Source organism: Vicia villosa, unplaced genomic scaffold, assembly GCF_029867415.1.
Source record: "Vicia villosa cultivar HV-30 ecotype Madison, WI unplaced genomic scaffold, Vvil1.0 ctg.000025F_1_1, whole genome shotgun sequence".
Classification (NCBI taxonomy): Eukaryota; Viridiplantae; Streptophyta; class Magnoliopsida; order Fabales; family Fabaceae; genus Vicia; species Vicia villosa.
This window is the reverse complement of record NW_026704957.1, coordinates 1690488-1712428: the sequence shown is the minus strand read 5'-3', so window position 1 is coordinate 1712428 and position 21941 is coordinate 1690488. Positions and strand designations below refer to the sequence as shown.

At 31.9% G+C, this 21941-nt stretch overlaps 2 protein-coding genes across 2 annotated transcripts; both read right to left on the bottom strand.

Annotated features, from left to right (window-relative positions):
• Positions 1 to 18: 18 nt before the first annotated feature.
• Positions 19 to 2255, bottom strand: LOC131622232 (cytochrome P450 98A2). Its single transcript, XM_058893261.1, has 3 exons — positions 1680 to 2255; positions 1045 to 1442; positions 19 to 823 (listed from the first exon to the last, which is right to left on the bottom strand). Exons 1-3 carry the CDS (start codon positions 2164 to 2166, stop codon positions 179 to 181), a joined length of 1530 nt encoding a protein of 509 aa, XP_058749244.1. The 5' UTR covers positions 2167 to 2255; the 3' UTR covers positions 19 to 178.
• A 13294-nt stretch (positions 2256 to 15549) lies between these two features.
• Positions 15550 to 18924, bottom strand: LOC131622161 (peptidyl-prolyl cis-trans isomerase FKBP65-like). Its single transcript, XM_058893192.1, has 12 exons — positions 18716 to 18924; positions 18508 to 18594; positions 18168 to 18428; positions 17946 to 18020; positions 17563 to 17643; positions 17209 to 17400; positions 17048 to 17134; positions 16835 to 16956; positions 16618 to 16740; positions 16384 to 16530; positions 16107 to 16234; positions 15550 to 15791 (listed from the first exon to the last, which is right to left on the bottom strand). The coding sequence occupies exons 1-12, from the start codon at positions 18843 to 18845 to the stop codon at positions 15692 to 15694; spliced, it is 1533 nt and encodes a 510-aa protein (XP_058749175.1). The 5' UTR covers positions 18846 to 18924; the 3' UTR covers positions 15550 to 15691.
• Between the last annotated feature and the right edge of the window lie 3017 nt (positions 18925 to 21941).

The window sequence follows — 21941 nt, the reverse complement described above, 5'->3', positions numbered from 1 at the left end:
TATGCAGACATCAATCCAAAATCTGAAGGGACAAAGTCAAATTTGTCATGAGTCTTCCATAGTTCCTTACATTGTATTCCAATCATAGTAACATATGACACAATGGTCGAAATAAATCCCACAAGAAATTTACTCGACAATTTGAAAAACAGCAACATTGCAGTATGAAAAAAAAAGATTAGATATCAGCTGGTACATGTTTGTATAAGTCTGAGGGAAGCCTAGGAGAAGCCACAACCTGTAATGGAGTCCTCATATATGTAACCATTCCCGGGTTCTCTACCATATCAATCTCCTCAGGGTTCACTCCCTCAGGTGGTGCCCAACAGAAATGATGCAACAGATGACCCAACATGGATGTCACCATATTAATTCCAAGTTGAGCACCCGGACATACCCTACGACCTGCTCCAAACGGAAGTAGCCTAAAATCATGGCCCTTCATATCTACATCCTCTTCAAGAAACCTCTCGGGCCTAAACTCCAATGGGTTTTTCCATACTGCCGGGTCACGAGCTACTGCCCATACATTGACATGGACATTGGACCCCTTGGGAATATCATAGCCACCGATTTTAACATTCGCATTAGCACGATGTGGAAGCATTAATGGTGTTGGAGGGTGCAGCCTTAGAGCCTCCTTGGCTACACTTTGTAGATAAGGGAGGCTTGAGAAATCAGTTTCTGTCATGACCCTTTCAAAACCAATTACCTTGTCTAGCTCCTCTTGTGCCTTCTGTTGCACTCTTGGATTCTTTATCAACTCAGCCATGGCCCATTCAACTGATATTGCAGTTGTGTCCATCCCAGCTGTAATCATGTCCTATCAAATAAAGAAGAAAAAAAACATGAGCTATGCTTTAAGTTGGTGAAACAGATGGATCAAGATTATACCACTCATATTTCTAAATTAATCTTACTACAATTTGCATCTGAGTCGTTCGATTTTGCTCGACGATACTAAGTTATAAATTGTGGTATCGTGGGAAATCCAAATCCGAACTATGTGAAGATAGAATAAATTGAAAGAGTTGTTTAACATACCCAAAGGAGACCAATGATGGTGTCTTCACTAAGATCATATTTGTCTTGCAAAGTGAGAAGGGCATCTACAAAATGTTGCTTAGCACCGCCGGATTTCTGGCGTGCCTGTGTATGCTCATCCATGATGGCTCGAGTAAGTCGGTCTCGGCGAGCACCGTGCTTGGCAAAAGCCTCCTCTTCTAATGGGAACATCCAGCGCAACCAAGGGATGTGCTCTGCCATAGCAAGAGATGCTCCTAGTTTCAACCCATTTGCCACTATAGCCTTGAATTCTACTCCTTGCTCATCCATTACACCTTCTGCGTTAACAAATCTTTTCCCAAATGCCAGCCTTGTAATGTTGTTGAATGCAACTGCCCCTATATACTTCCTCATCAATATACCTTTCCCCAAATTTTCTGCCGAAAAAACAAAATACAAATTTACATTTGGTCATCAGCACATTATCCAAACTTTTTATTTTCAAAATTGTATGACTCTAAGAATACTGAATAATTTCTTTATAACTCTTATTGGTAGAAAGAGCGTATCATCTGCCCGCAATGGTAGAGACTAATCTCCTGTGGCAGAGGCCGCCATTACGAGGGAGTTCATCTTCTCTAATAGATTCATTGAAAATAAAAACAGAAACATACCAGGATTGGTAGAATCATTGAAAATAGATTCAACCATAGCAGTAACTTCATCTTCTCTAATAGGCCTCAAAGCTTCAATTCTCTTCGGCGAAAAAAGCTCCAAAGTACAAACCTTCCTGACCTTCACATAATGAGGTCCATAATCAGCCCAAATCAAATCCTTCCCATCTCTACTAAACTTCGCGGCCGACCGACTCCTATGCCTATCCGCCAACTGCTGATCATTCTCCTTCAAAACCTCTTTCGCCAATTCTGTATTCGAAACAATCACGTTTAAAGTCGAACCGAACCAAACCGATATAATTGGCCCGTAGAACTGGGCCCATTCCGCGAAACACCGGAACCGGACCGGTTTTATGTCGTAGAGGTTTCCGACGACCGGCCAGGGACGTGGACCGGGTGGAAGCTTGAATCTGAGGCGTTGGAAGAGGGTGTAGAAGATGAAGAGGGTGAGAAGTGAAAGAGGTATGGTGAGAAACAGAGTCATGGTGATGAGTTGTGTGTTGGAACGGAGAAGGTTGGAGACAGGTTTACGTTAAATATATGTTAAAGAAAAAATGGGAGTTGGTGAGAATTGGATTTATGTGTAACCAAACGTATATCTTTTTCTACATGGTTAAGCATGGATTAGGTGATTTTTTATTGCATTTACCAACCATATAGTATAATTTTTTTTATGAAATTAATATTTTTTGAGTTGTGTAATGGGAGAGATTAATGTTCTTAAGCTGAGAGCATTACTATAGTATAGACAGTAAAGTTCCCTTTTAAAGTTGAATAAGGAATGATATGATGTATCATTACAATTATTTAAAGGTATTTGTAGGTTTGGATCGGTTTGAAGATAAAAATTTATTCGATTTAATGATAAATTTGTTTCATTGAGTTTTGAATGATTAGTTAAAAAATTCAATTCGATTGCGTTTAATTTTATATGGTTTAATTTGAAATTTAAATTATAAATTAAATTTTTTTAATATCATAAATGAGAATGATGGATTATGATTAAAACAAGTGTTTTGGTTTGGATCACATTTGAAAAATCAATTCAAAATCTAATTTAAATCAAATGATTTTTACAAATTCACATCTAAACACAATTAATAATCTTTAACTTTTCAGTTTTTAATATCTCCTAAGTTGATTTACTGGGTAAATGAAATATCTAAAAGAAAAGATATTTTACTATTAAAAACATTTTTAAAAGGAAAGATATATTGGTCATTAAAAGTAATAGGATTATATCACTTTTATTTTATTTAATTTTCAGGAAAAAAAATAATTTTTGATTTAAAGAGTAAATTTTCAATTAAGGTAGTGATTTTTCTTTCTTATTAGTCCAAAAAATATATTAAAATACTTTAGTCAAATTTATTATGTTATTTATAATATTCTCTCAAAAATAAAATAATAAGGATTATAGTGGTAAATTTAATAAAACTAATTACACATTTATAATTAATTTTAAGTCCTTCAAACTTAAAATCAAACATACAATTAGAAATTATGTTGGAGAAAGGGAAGCCTGAATTGAGATTTAATCATATTAAAAACAAAATATAAAATTTAGAAATACATACAAATTCTCCTAAATTTGACGATGAAGAAGATTAGAGGAAATTGAAAATTCGTCCTATAATAATGAGGTAGGATGAGTGGGTGTAATAGTTTTGACCTATTAGTGTTGAAAATATATTGCTTAAGCAAAGTATACTCGTTCTAATTTTTATTATAATAAAAATTTATTTTTTAGTTTTATTAACTAGTAATTAGTATATTTAATCTATAATTATTTTAGATTTATTAATTATTTAATAATTTTAAAATAATTTTTTTTTTGTAATAAGTATTAAAGAAAATATTTGTTTGAAGATATGTAATTTGCATTTGGCATTGTACGGTTACTATTTGGTGACTGAGTGAGAGAGACTTTCTAAACCACTTTTTAATTGTGGTTTTGAATTGTTGAAGAATCAAAGGTTGGTGAGGATGTAGACCCTTCCCCTCCACTCCACATCGTACAGCCCATAGAGACAGTTGCTACCTAGTGGATTATATATCAAAGTTGGTGTGTGTGAACGACACAATGAAGTTTCTGCTTTTTTGTTATTATTGTTTTTGAAATAATAACTTTGCTTTTGCTTTTATCAACTACTACTATTCTCCTTCTCTCTCTTATTATATTTCATTTTTTTTAAATGAGTGAGTTGCAACTTACTCTCAAGTAGGCATAAGTCCGACTCATTTAAAAATATGATATCCATATTCGTGTGAGTATCCGTCAAGCGTGCATATATGAATTTTGAGATATCCATAAATATTAAACAGATATCCATAAATATTGTTATTTAAATATTTTTTTAAATAATATTATTAATTAATTATTTTATAAAATATTTTTAAATTTAACCCGTAATAATAATAATAATAACAAAAATGAATCACATTTATTTTATTTCTTCTTTTATCAAATAAATAAATTCAACAAAATTATAATAATTACATATCCAACTAATTAATTTTAATAATATATAATAATAATAATAATAATAATAATAATAATAATAATTTTTTATTAAACAAATTAATATTTAACTAATTTTGCAAATTATTAACCGATATGGATACCCACAGCTACGAATATCATCAAATCCAAATTTGTATCTGTAAAAAAATTGGTAACTAAATATCCGTTTATTTTATCCGTGCATATCTATTAAACCATCCAACTCGTACCCGTAACAAATTTACCCACGAACACTCACAAATATGGTTTTTTTTGCAATCCCTACTTCCAAGAGTAAGTTTTTCTAATTTATTCCAAATTATAGCTTTTAAATAAACTTACTTGGAATAACTTGAATCCCGCTCTTTTAAAATATTAAATTATAAATTATTTTGCAATATTACTAATTTATAATATTATTTTTCTATTATATTTTTAATTATTATTATATTTTAATTTATTTTGTTTGACTTTTTTTATATATTGTAATATATGTGAAAGTGACAAAATGATTTATAAAAAAAAATTAAGATAATATTAAATTAAAGAATTTAATTTGGTATTATTAACATACACTAAAAATACATTTTATTTCCTTTTATGGCTTTAATTTACGTCTTTATATATTTAACCTTTTAATTTTTATATTTAATACATATTTCAAAAAAATATTACACTAGAAACAAAAACAAAATTATATTTGATATTAATACTTTTATTTCTAAAAAATATTTTTTCTAATAAATTAATAAAATTTATTGGAAAACAAATAAATCAGTTGTGTTTTTTATGTACCTAAATACTTTTTTAAATCAATTAGGTGACATTATCTAGATTTCTCCATAAACCTACTTATCAAACCAACATTATGACACATATCTGGCCTAGTATTGCAAATATATGTCAACTAACCAATGTTTTTCGTGTACAAGGTTGCATTGACAAGTTCACCATTTGTGTCCTTACTCGACTTTGCTCTTGTCTCCAATGGTATGATTGTTGAGTTATACTGGCTCATTTTGAATCTTTTCCAGACTTCTTCAAATGTAAAAACATTCCTTTGTTTGTGTATTTGAACTCAATTCCTAGGAAATATGACATGTTACCTAAATTGGACATTTCAAATTCTTGCATCATGTTTTCCTTGAATTTCATGATTTCTTTTTCATTTGAGTCATTGATCAACAAGTGATCTACATATAAAAATAAGATAACCCGATCAGGCCTGCTTGAGCCTTTAACATACCCACCTTGCATGAAGTGCACTTTGTGAATCCTATCTTAATCCTAAAAACCATTTATTCTCTTATTCCAAAGTCTAGGAGCTTATTTCAGTTTATACAAGGCCTTTCTCAATCTGTTCACCTTCACTTCTTGCCTTTTGATATCAAAACTTTGTGGTTTCTTCCCATAGACCCCTCCTTCCAATGTTTCATTCAGAAATGATGACTTTACATCTAACTGGTGCATTTTACCCTCTTTGTATGTTTTTATTGCTACAACGATTCTTATGGCTTCCAACCTTGTAACTTATGCATAAACTTCATTAAACTCAATACCAGTTTTTTACAGAAAGCCTCTCATAACTAATCTTACGTTGTACTTATAAATCTCACCATTTTGTCTTAACTTCAACTTATAGATCCATTTTACATAAATAGTTTCTTGTTTAGTGTGTCTATAAGCTCTCAATTTTTGTTTCTTTCTATTGCTATAATCTCTTCTTGTATAGCTACCAACCAATTTGAACCATTAATGGATTGATTCAAATCAATTGGTTATGACTTAGAAATTATTGCTTCTTCTATTAAATCACATTTTGCATCAATTTTTTTTTTTGTAAATATTTCATAATTAGTTAGTTTTATTAATTCAGTAATTGTTCTAGTTAACCTTATTATAATTTGTTTTGATGCCCCTTCTCCTTTAGCAGATAGTTCTTCACCTATTTGATCATCTCCAAGCACTATTTTTTATAGTATATTGATCATGTGGGATTGGCCTAATTCCAATTCTTGCTTTCATCTACTGATCACAAGCTTATTCTCATTTGGTGAATACAATTTGTAAGAACCAGTTAAGTGATAAATTATGAAGTTCATAACTTGACTTATTCCATTCAACTTTCTTCTTAATTGTTTAGGTACATAACTAAACACAGTGATCCAAACACCTTGACGTGACCAACACTTGTCTTCAAACTTGTCCTTGATTCATATAGTGTTTTATGCGACATTTTCTTTGTTGGACATTAATTAAGAGCATGCATTGCTTTTGAAACTTTCTAACCCCAAATTTTTTTAGCATATCTTTTGCATTCAACATGCTCCTGGCTATATTCAGTACACGTCTATTGTTTCTTTCTATTATTCCATTGTGTTGTGGTGTGTAGGTTGATATGATCTCATGCTCTATGTATTCATCTTCACAAATGATTGGTAAAATAACAAGTGTACTATTTTGCCTTTGTAGTAATAAAGGGGAAATTTCCCGAATGTCGATCTCAAGGAATGCATATCACTATAGAGCTTAATTCGTGGTTCAATTAAACAAAAAACTTAAACTGGGACTTTGTTTGAATATTGGTAATAAGGGATACATAGAATAGAGCAAAATATAAAAGTGGCTTTTTAACAGATATGAGGAACATGCTAGGGTACAATGTATAATTTTCCCTTTAGCAACCTTGAGTACATATTTCTTCAACAAGTTCAAAATACTAATTACCATATCTTTAGGTTATTTTCCCCTAATTTCTCTACGGGAAAACCTTTGAACATTCAATCCTAATCCCAATTTCCTTCGAGATTAGTGATGAATTCAAGCATTTGTTTTATCAAGAATTAACCGGTAACTATAGGGTATCCCTATTCCTAGGTGATATCTACTATATTCCAATCGTACAAAAACCCTAACAACCGCAATCTAGCTAATTGTTAATCGTATATCAATCCTCATTGGTCCGACAAAGAAAGCTTTATAATCCTTGTACGATCAAATTGAATATGAAAACATTAAATTAAAGAAATCCGAATTCAAATTCATTTACATAATCAAATCAGAGACACCCCCTAGAATTGGGGGGTTTAGCTACTCATATTGTTCAAAGAAAACAAAATATAAAATAGAGACATTACAAGAATTGAGATGAAAGTTAAGCTTCAATCGCTTTCGTTCATGAAAACCTCATTGTCTCCCAAACCATTGTTTTCTCCAATCTTCAATTATGTATTCTCCTCTCCAAAAAAGTCCTCCAATTATTCTTCAAAACTCATTTAAATAACACACATACACTTAGGTCGGTTGGAAATACCAAAAACACCCTCGCAGGCCAACTACGGAGCAAAATACTAAAAAAATACTGAAATCAACGTCGCAACCCAACACGGACTATGTCAGAAACACGAGCACCCGTGTTGGGTCTATGTCTATTTAATTTCCTTTTCATGTCTCAGGACGTGCAACACGACCCGTGTCAGCTGACACGGCCACCTGTGTTGCACCACTAACTTCCACTCTTTCTGAACTTCGTCCCAACCTTCCTTTTGACACGACCCATGTCAGGCCTCATGAAGCATGATTTTTACACTTCCTCTGAAACTCTGAGTTTTGCACTGATTTGTCTTGATTTATTCATTTGATCCACAAAGCAGTAAAACACACAACCAACACATAAAATGAAGAAGAAAGCAACGAAACGCTTAAATGTATAAAGTAAAGACAATTAAAATCAATAGTAAATAAATGTGTAAATACCACTAATCAACATAACTTAGAAAATTCGCCAGAGATATATTTACCTCCACCATTAATTCTCAATTTCTTAATGTTTCACTTACTTTATTTTTCAACCACTGGTTTAAATTTCTTGAATAGAGTGAATACATCACTCATGTTCTCAATCATATATATATCCACATATATCTAGTGAATCATCAATTAAGCTTAAGAAGTAGTAATTACCTCCATTTGATCTTACTTTAAATGGTCCACACACATCATAGTTGACAAGCTCCAGTTTCTACTTTGACTTCATAGGCAAGTCATGTTTGAATGTCTTCCTTGTTTGTTTGGCTTTGTAGCATTCCTTGTAGACCTGGCTTGGATCCTTTATTTGAAAGAGACCATACACCATCTTCTTCATATTAAGCATGATTAGACTTCTAAAGTTTAAGTGGCCATGCCTATGATGCCATATCTATCTTATATCATCTTTCATGATTGAGGCAAGACACTGATGAACAATCATGTTGGTTTTCATCTTGAAAGTTTTGTTGTCTTCTAGTGGTGCTTTCAAGATCAATGTTCCTTCTGAATCATACACCTTCATTCGCTTATTTTTCATCTTCATAGTATAATCTTTGGTAAGTAATTGACACGTGCTTATCAATTTACCTGTCATTGAAGGTACATATAGCACATCATAAATCATAACCTTTTGACCATCCTTTTTACCACAACTATGCTACATTTCCCTTAAGATGTGACATGTCTACCACCTACAAATATTATAATCTTTTTTACTGATTCATATAGCATAATGAACCAGTCTTTGCTCCCTGTCATATGATTACTACACCCATAATCTAGATACCAAATATTAATTTTGTCATCATAGATTAAGTGTTCGTCCCCAATATCTCATCATTAGAATCATTTCCTCTTGCATTTGCATACTTAATTTCTTCCTTATCTTTTGCACTAGAGGTTTTTTTTGGAGTAATAATCTCTTGCATTGTGACTACACTTCTTTCATATTGAATTTCTTTATTGAGTTCCTATTTGAACTCCATTTCTAGATTGACTCTTTAATGATTTTAGTTCTTGTATGAATTATCATCAATTTCCACATTCTTTTCTGTTTCTCTTTGTCTTTGATAGCTTTTTTGTAGTGCCTGTTCAGCTACATTTTCTGCGTATGAGCTTTTTTGCTTCAATGTCATCTCATGAAACTCTAAAACAACTTGAAGTTCTTCTAACTTCATCTCATATAGATTTTTGAAATCTTCTATAGACACTAAAATGTAATCAAATTTAGCAGTCAAGGCTCTCAACACCTTCTCAATCTTCTACAAATCACATATTGTTTCACCGCAACCTTCATTTGATTTGTTAGCAGCGTCAATCTCGAAAAGAATTCTACAATTGTTTCTTTTTCTTTCATCTGAGACACCTCATATTGTTTTCTCAAGGGTTGTATTTTTACACTCTTCAGTTTTTCATCTCCAACATATAGTTTCTTCAATGTACTCCTTTGGTTGTTTCTTCCTTAATGATCTTTTAAAAAAGTCATGAATCAAGAAGAGAGTTTTCCCATCTTTCTTCTTATGCTCTTTGTGTGGAGCTCTCTGACTATCATTTGCGTTTTCCTCCAATGCTGGCATGTCATCATTCACCATTTTAACCACATCTTGAAATTTGAATATGACTTTCATTTGTCGACTCCATCAATCATAATTTTCACCTTTGAAAACTGGTAGTTTTGTAAAAAATTGATTCAATAGTGTTTCCATTTACCATTATAAAAGAACTGAAATGAACCGGACTCCGTGATACCAATTTGTTGGAGCAAGATGAGATATCTTAATGATAAAGAAAAGATAATTATTATAAGTTTAGAGAAAATGATGTAAAGCTTGTTCGATCGAAGGGAATTGAATGGTTACAATCCGTCTTCATGCATTTATACATGAAAACAAACTTAGTTAATAGTTACTAACAAACTTAACTAACCATGAAAAACTTATAACAAACTTAACAAGTTTGCTTAGTTAAAATACACTAACTTGCATACCAAGTTAAACATCAAAACATGAATTATTCACATAACAAAATATAAATATTCATCCCTTACGTTTATTCAATTTATCGGCAGCTTCTCTTCAAAGACTCCACAACGAGATGTTGCTCAAGATCAATGGAAAAGAGAAAATACTAACATAGGAGAGGAGGAGGAGAATACATGGATAAGGAACAAACAAAGGAAAACAAATTACCATACTGACTATTACAACGTCTACAAAAGGAGACAATTGCACTAGTTAATAATGATGAGTATGGCCCCAGTTTTGCGCTAAAGGTATTTGTTAATATATGCATTAAATGTATTCGATGATGATGAAGAATAATGGATGAAAAACGAAAATGCAAGGTTAGAAAAATGATAGCTAGTTATCATTAGAATTTATTTTCGTTTCTTATCAAATTTATCTATGCTGGTGATGAATGAGTGCAAGGAATGCTTAGGAGGGGGGCCTAGTGGTGGTGTAGGTGATAGTGGGTTGGTGAGATGTGAAATATTGACATGACGTGAGGTGAACACTAAACAAACATTGGATAATATTGGACACACTTTACAAAAGGTGGAATATATATATATATATATATATATATATATATATATATATATATATATATATATATATATATATATATATATATATATATATATATATATATATATATATATATATATATATATATATATATATATATATATATTGCACAAATATTTATAGGATAAAAAAATAAAAAGTTATCTAGGAGAAATTAAAACGCCGTTGTGAGAGAAAACTTGGAATAGCAACATGTTAGTTTTACAATTGTTCCAATTTTAGAGTGCTACATCATTAATCAATATCAGGATATTGATTAATGATGTAGTACTCTAAAATTGATGATGTTGATCTCCTGTAAGGTGGCGTAGGATAGACTTGTAAGGTTAACACTTCAATGTTTTAATCAGTTATAAAGTCTAAGATAACTATAGTAAAAAGTGGAGATCACAAAAGTGTACCTTGGATCTTATGTGTGTTGACCATATATGTTAGATCACCTTAATTGGGATATATATATGCATGATTGAGCCTTTTCATTGGACTTTTGGTCAATCAAGAACAGTTTCCCCTAAGGCTTGTCGGGTGTGTACTAGTTGAAAAGTCTTTTGAAGTTGTGGTCGGCACTTGGTTATCATGTCCGACCATAATGAGAAATAGGAAAATCATGGAACAATTACAAAAGTAATGGGTAGCAAACACATTAAATTCTCTCCCATCATTGAAACGTCTCGGTGGTTTTTCAAATGTGTGTCTTTAGGTTCGCGTGTTAGGGTAAAGGCGTTTTCCCATAGGGCGTTTAAGTGCACTTGACTTCGTTTGCATTTCTTAGGTGAAATCTAACCGTTTATTTGTAAATTATTATTTTCAATTGATCTGGTCCGTTGCTCGCTCTCCTCTATATATAAAAGCCTATTGGCTTATGGGAGAACTTTTGACATCCATGAGAGTTAGTTTTTATTTGCGAGAGTAATTTATTCTCTTCTTAGGAGTATTTCTATGAGTGTTTGTCTTTCCTAGAACAAAGTTTTTCATTTCGCATTTAACCTTCACTTTCTTTGATAGAATATACTCCGACCAAGTGCCCTTTTTACCCTGAGCTTGTTTCATAACATTCACTATTCAATTTACCATGGCCAACATAAATGATCATCCCATAAGTTTGTCTAGCAATTATGGTGGTAATGATTCTCCCCCCTTAGTTTAGGCAGAAGCATATTCTAGTCCAGGTTCTTATCGCCTAGTTAATAATCAAATATTTTTAGTGGATATACTTGTGTCGAATGATTCTAAGACACGAAGGATTTCTAGTGATTCTCTTGTCAAAGAAACTTCCTTCAATGAGTCTTTCTTCGACTATCTTATTTCTGATGAAGATATAGGAGGTGATCACGTAGTCAGTTATATAGTTGCACCAACGTGGTTGCAGGAGATTCGTCTTCTTCTACTTTAATTACCATGGAGATGGAGGTTGTTGTTTTGAATAGGGAGGAAGTCCAAAAGTTCATCAAGACTTACCACGCTATTTATGGTAAGGATCCGAGTGATGTCGAGGTTAAGGATCATCTAGCGTGTGGAGCTAAGTCAAAGGGTCTCAATTGGCTCCAACCCTTCGAGATATTTCGGGTTGAGAAGATACCTCTGAAAGGAGTCACGTTAGTGGAGCCGGTTGATGCAAACAAAAAGACATATCGGTGTACTTAGAGATATTGAGAACTTAAAGATATTGAGATCAATCGTGTGACAGTAACACTACGGAGGCTGTTTTATATATATATATATATATATATATATATATATATATATATATATATATATATATATATGTAAAGAGAGATATATTTACAAATCATTACATGTTATAGTCGATGTGAGACTTATACACAAATATAAATACATATTCTATTACTCCCCCGTAGTCGAAGTGGTAGGTTGACAGACGCTTAGGGTGGTCTGAAAATCATCAAAGAGAATTTTAGGGAGCCCTTTGGTGAAGATATTAATAATCTGGAATTGGGAAGGAAGATATCGTTACATGTTATAGTCGATGTGAGACTTATATACAAATATAAATACATATTCTATTAACAAATACTCCCTCTGTCCCATATTATAAGAGAAATTTACTTTTTAGATTTATTGAATAAGTAATGTATCTGGTCTATAAATAGACCAGATACATTATTTATTCAATTCAATGAATCTAAAAAGTGAATATCTCTTATAATGTGGGACGGAGAGAGTAAATACATATTCTATCAGAAAGCCCCTTTGTGTTAAGTGATCCAACGAATGTGACTGCGACTAATATCATAGTCGGCATGCCTTCTAACAGGTCGCTTCTCCTTGTAGAATCAAGCAAGAGGATATATAGATATTCCGATGAGTGCTTCATTACTTTTTATGAGTTTTTGTTTATCTGGATAAATCTACGGTGGCCCTTGTGTGAGTTTGAGGTGAAGGTGTTGAAGTTTTTAAAGGTTGCCCCCCTCGTAGTTCCATCATGGTGCATAGGCTTTTATAAAGGTGTTCCAATTCTAGGCTGAGTATCAATCTTGGAAACCCTCATGCTGATTGTTCTTCCATCTCTTCACTGTAAGACACATCTCTAGATAAAATGTCCGCGATCAAAGGCTTATCTTGCTACGCCAAAAGTTCCTTTATTTAGTTCTTTTTTGAAAATTGGGACAATTTCCGATGGTGCTTCGTGTTGGTGAAGCTCTGTACTCTGGAAGCCCACTTCATACTCTACTGTGTTCCTATTGGATCTTCCTGTTCTAGCAATGATAGCTTTCGAAAATATTGAAATTTGGTCCATTTTAATCGTGAACCTCATTCGCATGTCGTTTAACTGGATTCTCTCACCCCTTATCATGGCCCAGTTTGATGAATCATACAGTAAAAGAGATATACTTTATGTTTCATCTAGCATGCACACAGAAGGGTGGGTTCTTGACTATGGATGCAGTGATAGTGATTCACCACAATTTGATCGAATTGTTTTGATTTTTATTTGGGTTATTATAAAGCATATCCTATCCTTGAAATGAGATGGATTAAAATTGCTATGGATGATGGTGGATGCGAATGTTTTTTTTTTAAGTAAGAGATATATTCGATAAGAGAACAGAAGTTCTCAAAACTAGTTACAGAGGCAACACTGTCAAGTGACCGAAAAGAAAATTACACGCCAAATACGATTTAGGACAAGTAAAAATAAGGATTTTTACTAGAAAATTATACCTCGTACCCTTACCATTATCCCTCTACCCCTACATTTTTTAAAATATTCCAATTCTATCCTTTTAATTTAAAAAATAATTTTATTATTTAATATTTACCATTTCACACCCCTACCAAATTAAGTGCATCGGATAACTTTCAGTCAAGTTATCCGATTTGTAATTTTTCTTCACCGGATAACTTGCAGTCAAGTTATCCGGTTTGTAATTTTTCTTCCCCAGATAACTTGCAGTCAAGTTATCCGATTTGTAATATTGTAGATAACGATTTTATTTATTTTTTGCAACAGTTTTTCCTTGTTGCCTAAACTTTTTTATTTTTTATTTTATTTACAGTTGGCCACGGTTGTTCCTTGTTGCCTAAACTTTTTTTTTTTTAATTTTCGGATTAGTTAAAAACTATGCACCATCATCATTTTTAAATGGTTTTAGATTTTTTCCTAACAACCATTTCATGTTTCCATCATATTTTGACTCCATCAAGATTAAATGTAGTGTCTGTAACGCCCCAAACTACTTTCAAGATTACTGACTGATCCCACAACGTGTGAGTGAGGAAAACGTACGATGAAAAGACTCGTGTTGGTTTGTGGGGTTAGTCGGTTATCCTGAAAGTAGTTTGGGGCGTTGCAGACACTATATTTAATCTTGATGAAGTCAAAATATGATGGAAACATTAAAGGGTTGTTAGGAAAAAAAATCTAAAACCATTTAAAAATGATGATGGTGCATAGTTTTTAACTAACCCGAAAACTAAAAAAATTAAAAAGTTTAGGCAACAAGGAACAACCGTGGCCAAAAGTAAATAAAATAAAAAATAAAAAAGTTTTGGCAACAAGGAAAAACCGTGGCCAAAAGTAAATAAAATTGCTATCTATAATATTACAAACCGGATAACTTGACTGCAAGTTATCCGGTGAAGAAATATTACAAACCGGATAACTTGACTGCAAGTTATCGGTGAAGAAAAATTATAAACCGGATAACTTGACTACAAGTTATCCGGTGAAGAAAAATTACAAACCGGATAACTTGACTGCAAGTTATATGGTGAAGAAAAATTACAAACCGGATAACTTGACTGCAAGTTATCCGGTGAAGAAAAATTACAAACCGGAAAACTTGACTGCAAGTTATCCGGTGAAGAAAAATTACAAACCGGAAAACTTGATTACAAGTTATCCGATGCACTTTGGTAGGGTGTGAAACGGTAAATATTAAATAATAAAATTATTTTTTAAATTAAAAGGATAGAATTGAAATATTTAAAAAAATGTAGGGGTAGAGGGATAATGGTATGGGTATTTTAAAAAATTACAATTGGGTTGCCCAATTTTCCCAACAAAAGCCCACTTCCAAACTAAGACTTTCACTCTCCAAACAATGTCGGATATACTCCACGTTTCATTCCTAAACACTATACCTTTTTTTTGGTCCACAAACACCAACAAGTGGCTAACCAAGCAACACCTTCTTTTTCCCTTTCTAACCAGAATTACAAAAGAATTTGATTTCCTTATGCAGTCAACAAGCAAATGATTTCTTTGTGTGATAAAGATAAGAATATTATGAAGGTCATCAAGGGTGCAAAATTCGATTAAAAATACTTTATAATAAGAACCGTAGTATTATATATAGGACTTGTGGCGCAGTTTGTCAAACTGCATAAACAAATATCATGTCTATTACTTGCACTTTACGTTTTTATTTTCTCTTTTGTTATTCATTGATCTAGCACTATCTAATTGTTACAAACTGTAAGGAAAACCAACTCGAGGAAGATCAGATTTTGAGGTTTATTTTATGTTTATGCAGAACTAAAAATACATAAACATTGTGCTAAAGATTAAAGCAAATAGATAATAAATACACACTACAAATATATTTATGCTTCAAAAGGAAAATTGGAATACAAATTCACTTTCTAAACTAATTCATCTTTGAAACCATTGTGCTAAAGATGTCAGCTTCATATTTATTGTATTCCCTTTGCTTCAGTTTGAGCTCTTTGTACTCAAGTTTAATGTCTCTGTTAACACGCCATGCAACAAATAATTATCCACAATTGAACATTGAAAATAAACTATTCAACATCGGTACATCATGTTAAAGATTTGTCTGATGTCTAACACGTATCAGTTGCAGATACCGACACATATAGTTACACTATTTTCATTTTCTTAATTTTACAAATATTAGTATATTAAATATTCGTGTTCTTTTCAATAATATGTTGATGTGATGTCCATGCTAGTGATTCATAGAAAATAACTTTTGTTAATGAAAGTATGTTAGCTTATGAATATGCATAGATAAGTAGATGGAAAATTGCAATTAATTGTACCTATTATTTGGATCAATACTCAGTGCTCTTTTAATGTCAGCTTCAGCTTTCTCCAAGTCTGATGTTTTAAGGTATGCTTGACATCTTCTGTAAAGAGCCTTAACATTCAACGGATCTTGTTCTAGGACCTGTATCAAGACAGGATCAATTTAAAATTTCAACTTTTTGCCGATCATTGTTAAGTGCTTTTTAGGGCCGTCTTTGAGGTCGTGCAAAACTACCGCTCAGGACGCAAAATTTGTCACGGATGTGTAAATGCATTAGGATCAAAGAATACCTTTGTGCATAGCTTGGCAGCTTCTGTATACTCCTCTAATTTAAGTTTACAAGCAGCATTGTTCAGATTACATGATAGTCTCAAGGTGTTAGCGTGACGCTTCTCGTCGTCGCTGAATGTGTGATCAAATTCAATGTATTTTACAGCCTACAATACCAAATCAATTAAGCATTTTATTCTGCTTTAAACGTAATGTAATATCAAAGGTTTTAAATTGCGATTGCAGTAGCAAACCTTTTCATATTTCTCAGACGCGCGCCTAAAATATTGAGCCTTAAACTGAAGATTTCCATCATGCTTCTTCTGCTCACAAGCTTCTAGTTTCTCTTGAGTATCCATTTTCCAAAATGGTTTCTCCTATAAGAAGTTGCAAAAGTCGATGAAACATAAAAATAAAATAAAAACATTTGAATTGAGGAAACTCATATTAGCATTACACAGAGGAGCCAACCTTAATGAAATCAATTAATTCAACTTCATAAAAAAGTGTTTTTTCAGCATTGACAGTCACCAAAGCCTGTTCTGCTTTTTTCATTGTCATAATTGCTCTTTCTAGACCCTCATGCACTTGTTCTGAAAATAATTAGAACAGATTAGCACAAAGATTAATAATAATCAGAAAATAATTAATGAATCTGGTTATTGTATAACATCAATATTATACCTTCTTGAGTTGTGAACTCAAAAGGTTCATCCTTTGATCCTTTCCTATCAATAATTGTACCATCTTCTCCTTTGCATAAATACATGACTGTAGAAAATGAAAAATATTAATTAAGAAACTATACTGTGACTACGATTATTTTTATTTGAGATATATGTTACCTTTCACACGAGATCCTTCGTTTGGTCGATCAAACCCTTCCCCGGGTTTATTAATTTTTTTCAGTATTTTCTTATCTCCTGTGATATCAGTCACAATTTTCCATGATAACAACTCGAGTTTGATGCTAATTAAATTTGAATCTGGTAAACCATTAAGCTCAATGATTCTATTTGAATTTTGACTAAGGCCATCTGCAAAATTATGACATGATATTAGTTGTGCAAAGATATATCTGACTGCAGAGGCGCAGTTTTAAACTCGCGACATTTTACTTATTCACGTTTATGGGGTGATATTCTGGACATTAAACTGCTAGACATAAAAGTAATAAGAGTGACTTGTACTAAACTTACAGAAGAATTTTGTAGAAAGCTCTGCCACCTCGCCTTTTCTCATTGTCTTTACTGCTAAACTCATGGCTGGACATAGATATCCTAATTGAATCATCCCAGAGATTGATCAGAATTTTATAGTTTTCAAACACTTGAGAAAATTTGAACAATAGCATATACTTAATGGAGCCAAATTCAGTGCAGTCGATGATTCATACGGTTAATAAGCACAATCTAAGCCGATAGATAAATATCAGACGACTCACATTGGGACTTCGCCAAATGAAAAATTAAAATCCTCAATCCTCTAACATCTTATCAATGTCGGAGAGATCATTGACTAAAATGGCTCCTAACTGCATCAAATCTATTTCCAAAAACAAGAGCTTTATGCGTGAACTTACCGTCACTTACATTAAAATCCACGCCTTTATCAGACTTAATAAGCATCCCATTCTCAAGCTTTGCTTCATATTTTACTGTTAAATTAGTAATATAAGGACAAAATCAGACTTAATAACCATCTCATAACTACTTTTAAAATAACAAATATTTATCCGGTTAAGTTAACTCAGTTGGTAGCTGTACACGGACATCAAATCCAGCTGAAACCATTATTAAGTTACCTAGGACTTCATCCAGCTCTTTTGGAGTAGCCCATCCTTCTCCTTCCCTTATCGTCTTTTTCATGATTCCTCCATCGCCCGTCAAGTCTCTAATACTACTCCAACACAACATTTCAATCTCAAAAACGAGAGTTGCATTAGGAGGAATCAACGGTGGAGAACCGACTTCCCCATATGCTAAGGCAGGTGGTATTTTGAAGATTGCTCTCTCCCCTTTTTTCATAGTAGCAACTCCTTCATCCCAACCTTTGATTACTTCACCTACAACCAAATTCAAGAACATTGGCCTAATTCAATTTTTTCTAGTTGTACGCGTGCGATAAATGAGGGGCTTACTTACCTTGGCCTAATTTGAAATGAAAAGAAGACCCTTTATCATAACTGGATTCAAGAGAGGGTCCATTTTCAATTTGTCCTCTGAAATGAACTGAAAAATGAAAACAAGTGCTGTTTTAGAACTCATTGAAAATTTTAGCATGACCCTTTTTGTGAAATGGCGGAAACATTATGAATGAAGAAAAAGTGAAGCATATGAGATGATTTGAAACCTTGAACCTCATCTCCTGAGAATGGAGTTTGCCAAGAGACACCTTTTGTGAGAATCTGCTTGGTGAGACCTTCATTTCCAATTTGGTTGAGAAGAAATTGTGAGTCTTCATTTTGGTGAGAGAGTGTCATTTTGGAATGAAAAGTGGTTAAGAAAGGATAAGCCGTTACTGGTTTCCCTCCTTTTGAGCCTTTCAGTTGAGATGAAACATTTTTCCTTACCACACATCATCATTCATATTTCATAGTTTTTTAATAATAATAATAATAATAATAATAATAATAATAATAATAATAATAATAATAATAATAATAATAATAATAATAATAATAATAATAATAATAATAATAATAATAATAATAAGGTTTAATGGATATGCATGACAGTGTAAAATAGTTTACACTGTCATCCAATAGAAAACCACAAATCTGCCATGTCATTAAAAAAAATTTAAAATAAAAGAGAACATTAATTGGATACATGGTTGTGATTGGTTGACAGTCCATCACCCATTTTCTCATAATAATAATAATAATAATAATAACAATAAATATATATTTTCTTAAATTGAAAAATTAAAATCCCATTAAATCAATTTAGTTGATAATACAGGAACAAAGATGCACAAAATTCAACCTACTCCATTATACACGACATTTTTTAATCATAAAATCATATTTATTAGCTGAGTATAAACTCTTTGATTATCGGTAAATTCAATAAAAAATCCATACAAAAATACATGTGATGTTTTAGTTTTTATTTCCTTTCCCCATATACATTTTTGAGAAACCTGAAACCTCAAACGTTTTTTATCAAATATAACTTTCGTAAAATTATAAAACATAAAATATTATAAGGACTAAAAATAAATCTAATTTTAGTGTTTAGGGTGAGGGTTGAATTAAGTCATCATCAGTGAACCAATAAATAATACTATTAGATTTAATTGATGGTTTGGATTCATTAAAAATAAAATTGAAAACATTTTCATATTTTCACACACAATCTTAGTCTTATATCACGTCTCTTTACAATGATATAAAGGGCTTTCTTTCAAGAGAATAACCACCCATCACTAAAATCATAAGTAAATTAAAGTCAAATTCATTGTAATTTGCGTTAACAAATATATTTGTTAATTACTTTCTTAAATTGTTCTCTTTAATTTTTAAACTGAAATCTTAACAATTTGAAGAAACTTTCATGGAAGTTACCACTTAACAAAAATTTTGTTTTTGTTTTACTAGAACGAAAGTAATAAAAGAATTTGCAATGAAGATCAGTTAATCACAAAAATGAATGGTATTTAGAAATTCACTTTTCTGGATTGGAACCAGTTTGTCTCATTTGACCATTTGAATTGGAACAATTATCTTCATTCAATCTCATCTTAGTATCGACATTGTTATTTACTTAATTAACCTTTCAAATTCATTTTCTTTACCCCTAGCTCTCAATTGATAGAGGACAAAGAAGGTGATTGATTTCATTGATATCACAAAACTTTGATTTGCAAAAAAAACTTGCTGAATTCTAATAAGTTAGAGAGAATTTAAATGGAAAAAAATGTGTTTCTTAAAAAAAAAATATTAGGCTTTTATTGTATGTGGATATGTATATGTGTTTTCATTTTTAATTTTAATTAACCTACACCATTGATTAAATCTAACGGTAATTTTTATGTGTTTCACCGGTGAACCATTTTATTGGTCCCTCGTTGTAGACGTCACCAATTTTACATGAAAGAATTGTATTTATTTTTATGATTTTCAAATAATGAAGGAATAAATACAATTTAAATTTTACAGAAGAGTGTTTGGTTATGATGCTAGTAAATAGAAGGGTGCTTAAAACAACACCCTATTTCGTTATTTTCACTAATGGGTTGATGTAGTCTACTTTAATAGCCCAAACTTAAAAGCCCAGAAAAAACATGCCGTGAATCTTAATATGTATGTAAATTTTCTTTGCACCCATATCGTTTTTCATGAATCCCAGATGAAATCCTAAAATATTTTTATATTTCGGATATGCATTTGGAAAGACACATTTTTTTTCCAAAAAGAATGTGACTTCCCATATACGTATTCAAAGTCGCCTTATTTTTCCAAAAAATGTGATTTCGGATATGCGAATGGGAAGTCACTTTTTTTTTAGAAAAAATATCACTTCTGATATGCATATCTGAAATAATTTGAATTATTTCAAAAAATATAAACAAACACCTCCACTCTTTGCATTCTCTTCAAACACCAAATACTCTCTACAACAACAAAAATCCATTTTTACAAAAAGTTGTATAGAAGATTTACATTCCACAAGTTCCATTGCATTTTAAAAAATTCAAAGTTCTTTCCAACTTCAACTCAAACCTCAACAAATTTGTAAGTTTTCAATACTCTTTTTCTCAAGCTCAAAGTTAGAATTTAGGGTTATTAAAATTTAGGACAATGTGTAGATTGATGTTATTGTAGTTCAATGTTAGTGTTTAGATGTTAAAAATTGAATTTTGGATGAGTTAGGACAAGAAGTGGAAGTTTCTCAAAAATAGTTGTTCGCAGGTTATTTCGCAAGTACATATCTGAAATCCCATCTAACCAGTTTTAGATATGCACTTACGAAATGTTGGACCATTCTCGGATACAGAGGATTGAGGCCATCGAGTGGATAATAGATTATCTGGGTATGAACCCATTTATAGCCGATTTTGAGTATAAAAAAGAGCTTTATAAACACCATTTAATGGATGCGGTTTTTATTGAGTATTACCACGGTTGTGCTTTGCATCCAAACCAAAAGAAAAAATATAATTTCCTATAAACTCTCGACTCTATATCTTTCTTTTTCTCCACTTTCTCTGCAACCAAACAATACTTAAAAAACAATACTTAAATGACTAGAATCGATGTTCAATTTTTTTTTTTCAATTTTTTTATTTTTTGGATAAAATTCGAGATTCATACAAAAACATTATAAAATGTTTGTTTATAAAGTGCTTCTAATTAATGGATATGTTTAGGAGTCAATAGTTTGTGAAATTGAAAGACCGTGTCAAGCACTATCTGATGGAAATATGGATTTCAAACATGTCCCCCAACTTAGCCAACCAAATCTAGTTGTGAGCATCTAATTATTTGATAGATGATTGCTGAGATCAGCTTAATCAAGTGTGTAGCTTCTAAATGATTGTTAAAAAAGGATTAATTAAAAGAGATTTTGGCGTA